The sequence below is a fragment of the Micromesistius poutassou genome (genome assembly GCF_964030765.1).
Source record: "Micromesistius poutassou genome assembly, chromosome: 10".
Taxonomy (NCBI): Eukaryota; Metazoa; Chordata; class Actinopteri; order Gadiformes; family Gadidae; genus Micromesistius; species Micromesistius poutassou.
The window spans coordinates 17,651,057-17,660,227 of NC_140280.1; the positions used below are offsets into that span (position 1 = coordinate 17,651,057).

Here is a 9,171-nt window from a genome sequence, read left to right on the forward strand (position 1 = left end):
TTTTCAAATTGTACTGCATTGATTACTTTTTACCACCAGATGACGCTATCCCCATCTGCAGGAATGTAACTAGGTGGGCTGCGCAGGGTAATTTAATGTAATATACTTCGCTTGCCCCTCAATATAAACAGCAGTTGATAATATGTATACCAATTTAAAATATACACGAAAAGTTAGAGTAAGAAATAATGTTACAGTGTCAGGATGCAGGATGATAAATTCCAGTGAACTGAATGAGCACATAACAGTTATGAAACCTTCCTAGTTATAAAACCTTGCTAGATAGGTAGCTAAGTAGATAGTTATACAACATAAGCTGATAGTAATGTTATGAAACAAGTTACCTGATGATAGTGTTAGCTGGATTAACAAAAATAACCTTGCGGTCATGCTTCATCACTGTTATCTCATACTGGAATCAACAAGAATCGTAGGCCTATGTGTAAAAACAGTTGGGAGAGTTTGTCCCTCGAAATATATTCTGTAACCAATAATTGTTCTTAAATTAATGAATAGAAGACATACAATGAAACAAATACAGCTTTTTACACAATACTGTACCATAAAAATCCTAAAAAGGAAGGTATGAGGTATGCTACTAGTGGTAAAATAGCAGTAGTGAAATAAAAGGAGAGGCTGGAAGAATGGGTTTCTCGAAGAGGGGGCGTGGCCAATCCTAATCCTGAATAATCTGGTGAGTCACTCACACAGGGCCGAAAATATCTAGCATTATCCTCCTCATTTAAATAACAAGAGAAACAGAGATACTGCTTGTTGATTTGGAGTGGGAGGGCAAACTCCAACCACCAAAACGTCACCTTGTTCTTTCTGCTCTGTTTCAGAGTGGAATTATTTGCATTGTGTCATCAATTTCTTCAGAGTGATGGCACTCATGAAATCTGGTTGGCTGTGGAGACAGAGTAAGTATTTTCTTCTTCTTACCAGGTCTCATATTGGTTGCAGGTTCTTCCTCATCATATCCATGCAACACCAATTCTCATTTTGAAGGCCAGTTCATTTTTGTGGTTAAAGGTTATCTAGGTCATTTAATTTAGTTGACTGATTTACAGTGTCTTGCTTTGAGCAGGTCAAACTGCCGCTAACACTGTAATCCTTGTTTTGTTTCCTGTGAACTATTGTAAATACACTTTGTATTAAAGAGCTACCAAAAAGGTGACCTTTAAATTAGACTTCAGAGTTTTCTGTTTGAGCATGTAGTATCGTGGGTAATGAGTAAATCACATTCATATTCAAATCACTAAAACACCTTCATTTAGAATGCAGCTATAAACTGGTGGACGGCTATTGTAACCTTGTAATTTGAGGTACGTATAATATATAGTTTGATCTAGTAAATTGTCGACAAAGGATTTGTGCAGGGATATAATATTCTGCCTTTGACAAGGTGAATTATTGCTTCACACGTAACCGAATACGCTTCATTTGGAGTACAACATCGATTGGTTTGACTCCTATCAAAGGGAACCAACAATCTTCTCTAGAGCTTGATGGTGTAAAATGGGACTGTTATGAAACTCTAGTGTGTGTGTGTGTGTGTGTGCCACTTAGACCCACCTGTAATCCAATCAACTGTCTACCTGTAAGTGGCTTATCACGGTTAGCCAATGGAAGCGCACCAACCCACACAGAGTAAGAGACCAAAATACAACTGAATGGCCACTGTTGTGCACAAGAGAGAAACACCAAGAATTGCACATTTTGGAGAGAGATAGAAGGCGAGAGTAGGAAAAAGAGAGAGACAGGGAGAGAAAGAGACAGAGCGAGAGAGAGACAGAGCGAGAGAGAGAGAGAGAGTGGAAGAGTGAGGTAGAGGGAGAGAGACAGTGGAAGAGAGAGACAGTGGAAGAGAGAGACAGTGGAAGAGAGAAGGAGAGAGAGAGAGAGTGGAACAAACAAATGATGAAGTACAATAAAAAAACGAATACAGAAACACATAAATTATAGCTTGGCATCATTGATTTTCATGCAAATAAAGCACAAAAGCATAAAGTGTAACAGGCCAACTGTAACCAGATTCCATTTAAAATAATGTCTTCTGTGACCACAATCCTCAGCCACCAAAACGATTCCCTTTATTCATCTTGATAAGTAATTAGTAAGTGTAAGTTACCGTAACCAAACAAGTTAGAATAAATTACTTTGATCAAGATAGACAGATTTAACAGAAAACTCAAAATCTAGTCCTAAGAGGGGAACCCACTGCACTTGCAGCTTACTTACAAATAAATGTACTATTTCATACACTGGAGCACTTAAAATACCTGCTCTGGAACCATAATTATGATTTCTTTGTAGAAGCAGGGATGGTATGGGTTGAATATAAAAAGAAATACCTCCAGACTAGGATACATTGTTCAAGAAGAATAAGAATTAAACTATAATTCACCCAGGTCTTCGGTGCTGGTGTGAGGTACATATGGAGCTCCACACTCCCTGCAGCGTTTCATCTCCGTTTCTCACTTCATCCTTCTCTCCTACCAGCCACAGTCCTCAAACGCTGGAAATTGAACTGGTGTGATATCTGGATTGATGGGAGTTTTGTCTTCTACAAGAGCGACAGCAGAAGGGACTTCATGCAACGCGTCAGCCTCAAGACCACATGTGTAGACGTCAGATCTGGCTTAGAGTGTGCAGGTAGTTATTACGTTCCCAATGTGTGTGAGTGCGTGTGCGCATGTGCGTGCACGTGCGTGCGTGCATGTGCGTGCGTGTGTGCGTGCATGTGCGTGCGTGCGTGCGTGTGCGTGCTTGCGTGCGTGTGCGTGCGTGTATGTGCATTTGTTTGCACACGCTTGTTGTGTAGCTCATAGCACTGCTTCACCATGCAGCACACGCTTGTGAACGCTGCACTCTAACTTCCCACCCGGAGCACATTTGTGAACACTCACACCTTCAGACTTCACACCACTAAAAGCCGTGGCTCCACAGGTGTGAGTCCCCCTGAGAGCCACCCCAGAGAGAACCTCCTGGTGGTCCTGCTCGCTGACGGCTCCACCGTCAACCTCTGTGCCAACAGTGAAGACGAAGCCATGTGAGTGCTCTCTGAACACTGTAGTGCAGCGGCAGGGGTACCATGGTCTGCTTGTGGCTACAAAGAGCCTTTCTCACAGCCCAAAGGTTGTGGGTTCAATCCCCGTGGTCAACAGTCTACCTGTAGGCATCCTTGAGCCATGATGCTCTAACAAGTACCTGCTCATTAAGGAAATCTTAAAATAGAAAATGATTGCCGTTAAACATTTGCTAAATTTAATTGAAACAAGTAGTTGTACTGACCCAACAATCATCAAGTCGGCCACACCCTTACGTATTGTTGGTTCTATTTACAGAGCCTGGAAACTCACCATAGTAGATACCAAAAGGAACCCGGTGAGTATAAGTGCTCGTGTGTTGTGTTGGTAATCCACACTATATGGGGTAGCTTCAGCGTTTTCTCGTAGCATTCTGCTCACACACTTATTAATGGTTTCTATTCTCTCTGTGGCCGCAGATTAAACAATAAAGTAGTTGTAAAAGGCTTGCGTACAGAAATTAAGTCTTCTTGCTGTGCTTCTTTAATTCAGTCTGAAGTGCTCGATGGATCGCAAATGTTATCTCATAATTAAAATGCTCTTATTTTCAATGTGAAAAATAAGAGAAAAACAAAAGTCTTCAAAGTCTTCAAAGGCCAGCTGAGTTTCTAAACGGGTTACTGTTTTTCTTCCTGGTGCACAGCTGTTCACCTACGACCCGTATGATGACTCTTATCAAGCGATTCCAGTCAACAGCCACCACACCATCTACATCACACCTGGAGCAGGACCAGGTACATTTATACTCCCATCCGGATCACCTGAGGGACTTCCAAACTCCCTTCGCACTCAAAACTGCCCTCAAAACCCAATTTATCTGTTGGCCTTCAGTCTGTCCAAGCCCTCCCTTCTCCTCCTCCTCCTCTTCACTTTCAATTGGCAGTACACTGATGTATGTGTGTGCATATTTATATGTTTATGAAAATATAAATTTATTCTTCCACTTGTGTTTTTCTATTTTGCATTGTGGTTTTCCAGTATTTAGAGCATCTGTGAGATGCTTCATAAAAAGCGCTCTACAAGTCCACTTTCAGATTTGTATTATTATGATTATCATTATTATTAGTATGGGTTAGGCACAGGTCTCATCTATCAGGGGAGAGAGGGGTGAGGTTTGCTGGGGGGAGTGTATTAGCAAAGAGGGGTCAGGAAAGTCTAGACTCTAGAGGTTAGGGAGTTCCATTCCTAGCCAATTCTAGGTTAGTACCCCAAGTCTGCAGTTTACCTGAAGGCATTGTTGAGCAAGATGCCCTGACCCCTACCTGCTCATTATCGGCATGACTGCATATCACTATGGATAGACACGTGGAAGATATGGTATGATCCAAGGGTGCACTGCAATGCAATCCTTTCACTTATTTATTATCACAGTATATCGTTATCTTACAATTAAGATGGGTTGAATAATGAATTAAATTAAATTCAAACAAACAGCCTGATATAGATTCAATACTCTCACAATTCATTCATTAATTATTGATGTTTATGGTTTTGAGGTATCAATTATAGTATTGGCAAACAGGGAATGACAATCGATTCCCCTCATCCCGGCAAATCTATCTGTAATGATGATAGTCTAATGATAGCAAAGACAAATCATGATTACTGCCTGATGAAGGAAGAACGTTTTTTCTCTGCTGTAAAATATGGTTCCATTGAAGGCAGTTTTGAGGGTTTAAAGCTCTTCAACTCTCATTCCCAATGTGCACAATTGTTAATGTCATCCGGTCTATATATATATATATGTATCTTTTTTTCCTTTTTTGACATTTAGACATTTAGCCACTTCATAAAATAAGGACACTGACATAATACAATTTACATAAAAGATACAGATAGCACACTTCATCTGACTCAGAATCGAATTCAGCAACAGACACATGAAGTATTAGTGGGGTAGTCTCATTGATAATATACATGCATTGTTTAGTGAAGCACCGAGGAATAATCACTCCTACTAACCTTTCGATTCTTAAGTACATTCCATACAAGACTGGAATGAATGAATAGGATGTATGAATGGGGCTTCAACATTGGGAGGAGTTGGGAGAGCCCATATTGAAAGTCACACCACGGAAAACCCGCTCCTGTGTGGTTCACTCACTACAGGTACGCATCAGGTGGTGGTTCAGAGGGATCCGTACGACGGCGTGGCCGAGCAGCTGGCCCTGGGCCTGCTGGCTGGGATGGCTGCCGGGGCAGCCATGCGTTCCTTCCTCTGGATGCCCTTCTTGTTCTGCTAAGAGGGCTCCCCCTGACCCACAATGCACCACACCACAAAAAGCTCTGCCTAATCCAGTGCAGATCCGGGGAGGACTGCACTCCAAATCCTTGGTGCACGAAGAACTGCTTTTGTTGTTCCTCTGTGTTTTACGTTTGTATCTTTTTTTATGTACTTCTCAAATGAAATGGCGCCTGTTGAAGCCAACAGTCGTATTTTTCAGAGTAGCTGAAATTGCTGTGGATTCGCAGAATTCCATCAATTTAAAATGAGAGGTTTAAACCCCTTTCTCCATGTTATTACATGTATATATCTTTGCAATTTTGTAAATATTGTAGCCTGTAAATTATATAGATGTATTTAACTGCTGGTTTTTTATGTTCATGGAACACTTGCACTTTAGAATCATATGGCAGTATTGTGTGGGGTATATTGGGTATATTTGAATTAGAATGGCAGTTAATTTAAATAAAAAATAAATAGAAATGGTGTTTTCTGTCGCTGGTTTCAGGTTGCCATGCGCCTTAGTGCATTTAAAAACAACTATATCATTTTTTTGTGGCACTTATCTGAATGATCTGCCAAATGAAGACAAACAGAAAAGAGGATATAGGAAGGGAACCTGACAAACTCTTCAGAATTCTTCTGGCGAGGAAGTTCTGCCAGTTAAAGTTAAACACAAACGTATCACAATAGGCTAAATGAAGGTCTGGCACTTGCTGTTTAGCAGGAACCTTACACGCCCACATCTTTGTATCTAGATATTCATGTAGGGCCTAAACTTCAGTCGTATCTCTGGAGGTCTTTGCATCTGCCTCAGGTATCAGCTCTTCTTCGAAAGACCAGAGCGAAAACTAGTGTGTTGAAATACACAATGCCATATTAGCTTGTGCAATGTACTAGTCGACATTGGCTAGGTGCTTTCAGGATTCCCACATTTGGTTATCACCATGATTGGTGAAAACCAGCAGTAAGCAATGCAAGTGCAGACTCGGAGCCTAGACGTAATGCATTTTCTCTGGTCTTGAGAGAGAAAAGGAGTGGATCACAATGGCTGCAATAGATGATACGGTTGATACAGCTAACTCTTACTAGCTTATCTCTGTGTCTCTCAGGGCCAGCAGTGACTCTCACAGGTCCTTTCACTTTTACTTTCATTTGTTGTTTTGGGAATGCGGCCCTGGACTCGTGCAACGCTGCAGCTGGGAAACATGCGTTTTTCCTTCTGAATTACATGATTAAGAGGGCCAAAAGGGACGGCCATGTTGAAACGTTGTATAGAGTCATACGGTTGTTGCTGTATAGGTTTATTCTGGTAGCGTGATGTGGCACCTCATTAAAAACAGGATATTAGGATGAGATTGAATGCAGGAGGGATCTGGAGGGACGTCTATCGATCCTTCAGGATTTGATTTGCAATAGCAGGAGTGCTTAGAGGACGTCCCAGTGGGGTGATCGATATACTATTCACAGCGTCGGAACATTATGCACGCCCGCACAGGCTTGTTGTCAGAAGAACTTGTCTGTTTTAAACGAGAGAGAGCTGCCAAGGTAAAAAAGGCTGTCAGTTTCCTTTACGTGTTGTCTTTCAGTTAAACTACTTCCTGGTACACTGCAACACATTGTCGCCAATTCAAACACAATCAGCAGGCTTATTTGTCAAGGACAACATGTAGTACCTGGCATACCTGGAGCGCAGTCAGCGTTTGTGAACGTTCTACACTCAACCCGTGTCGTCTTTATGGTAACGTCTTTAATTTGCCAGTGTCCAGACTTAATTCATTGATAGATGAACCGTGCTCAGAGCTGTTTTGCATCATTACCATGCAAAAATTGAATGTCACGGATTACTCTATCTGAAATAATATACTTTGTTGTATCTTGAATTTTTGAATTGTATCATTTTTAATAGTTTAATTAGTTAACAGAATTGTGTAGCACCTACCTGGTTTGTATGAAGAAGTTGTCTCTTTAAAGTAGCAAGGGCTACAGACAGTCAACTATATTGCATTATAAAACCTGCTCCTTTCGCATCTCTGTGAAGTGAATGAGTAATCTCTTGCAACACAATCCTTAAGACGAAACAGACTAATTCTTCTGTCATTATGGCCTCCTCCCTGCTTTCGGCAGGCAGAGTTAGAACCTTCTTCTGGTTAAATCTGTAATTACTATCCAATCTGCCTTGAGGAGAAAAAGAAATTTAATTTGACAAGGAGGTAATGAACCTCTGCAGCCATTATTTTAGATAAGCCATTTGAGAGACTTGGTTGCGAGCGCTGATGAAAATTCTATTAAACATAGCTGGCTGATTTCTGTGTTTTGCTCCATGGCAGAGAAGCCTCTCCTCTACCCTTGCCAATTTACTTTGAACTCTTCGACTTGCCTGGGATCATTACATCAAGAAGCATCAAACGCTTGCCCCCTTTTTACTTAATGATTCAAAGGGAAGGGGCCTAGTCTTTGGGCAAATGACCTCTAATAACCTCCCACACACACACACACACACACACGCACACACACATACACACCGGTGACAAAGGTAGAACAGACCTAAAGGGTCTCGCACTTTGTATTTGTGCAAGACTTTTGTAACTGATGAAATTGTAGATGAAATGTCGACCAAGGAAAATGAATGATGGATTTTTAACAGAACCTATGTCCATCATAACATAAATGAACTTGGCTATACTTTATATATAATATTATATATATATATAATATATATTTAGAGTATATTTATAAAGAAATATATATTTATATACGTGTATATGGTTACGTTAATCACATAACAAAATGATTCCATATTATTATATTTTTTCGTTTTGTATAGATAGTTTCTTGATAAGCCATGGTATTTGATTGGTATTTGACATTTGGTTGAGAAGCTCTTAAATACATAATGCTCTCCATGTACTCAGTCATTGACCCGACATAAACACGCCACTAAAAACGGGTAAATTGCTGAGCAAGCCCTCTAAGTATTAACCTGAGATAAATCCCCTGACCCCTGACTGTCTATTTCGATCGATGAGGAAATACTTCCAGTGCATAACTACACTGACCAGAGGGGTAAATGATCATACAATAGAGATCATAAAAGCTCACATGTAAAATGGAACCGGAATAGCATGAGAAATAAGGAATACCATACAAAATAGAAAAGGCTCATATCATATAAGCTACCTGTGAGTCCACTGCACAGGGGCGAACTGAACACGGCTGAACACGGCTAGGAATAAACTAGCCCTTATGTAACCAGAGGTAATGTGTTGATGTCATCCCCACTTTCTCTGCCGATGCTGAATATTTGATGCATCGTGACGGGGGGGTTGAGGGGGGGATATTCTGAGCTTTTGGTTCAAAGCTAGACGAATCTTTGAATTAAACCCGCCAGAAAGTTGGGATACACAGAAAAAAGGTTGTGTGGATAGTCATTGGAAGCTTTTCAGAATTCATTGGACTCTTTCCATTTTGATCTGTCTTCTGCCTTGGATAAATATCATGAAATTACAAAATGAATGTTTTTTGGCAGTAGAATGTCCCTAAAATAAAAAGTGTTAACAACACATAGAAGTCAGGCACAAAAGTGTGAATGTTAAATGCAAAGTGCGAAATGTTGAGATTGAAAGTGTGAATCTGAGAAGAGAACTTTGGTCTCAACGCAGCCATTGATATTAGGCTCATGCATATGTAACCCTTTTACAGCAGACATCACTTCTGTTCCAAAAACATTATAATTTTAAAGGATAGAACCATTCAACAGTAGTTTATTCACAGAGGAAGCGTTGCATTAGCGATGAAGGGCTGGAAGGTACCATGCTGCTAATTAACAACCAACAAGTTATTAATAATATTAATATT

At 40.5% G+C, this 9,171-nt stretch overlaps 1 protein-coding gene across 1 annotated transcript; it reads left to right on the top strand.

Moving 5' to 3' along the window:
- Positions 1-883: 883 nt before the first annotated feature.
- Positions 884-5,332, top strand: plekhb1 (pleckstrin homology domain containing B1; the record flags this gene model as incomplete). The annotated part of the gene is made up of 6 exons (XM_084473986.1): positions 884-920; positions 2,503-2,655; positions 2,950-3,052; positions 3,348-3,387; positions 3,733-3,823; positions 5,199-5,332. 6 exons carry the CDS (start codon positions 884-886, stop codon positions 5,330-5,332), a joined length of 558 nt encoding a protein of 185 aa, XP_084330112.1.
- Positions 5,333-9,171: the final 3,839 nt, after the last annotated feature.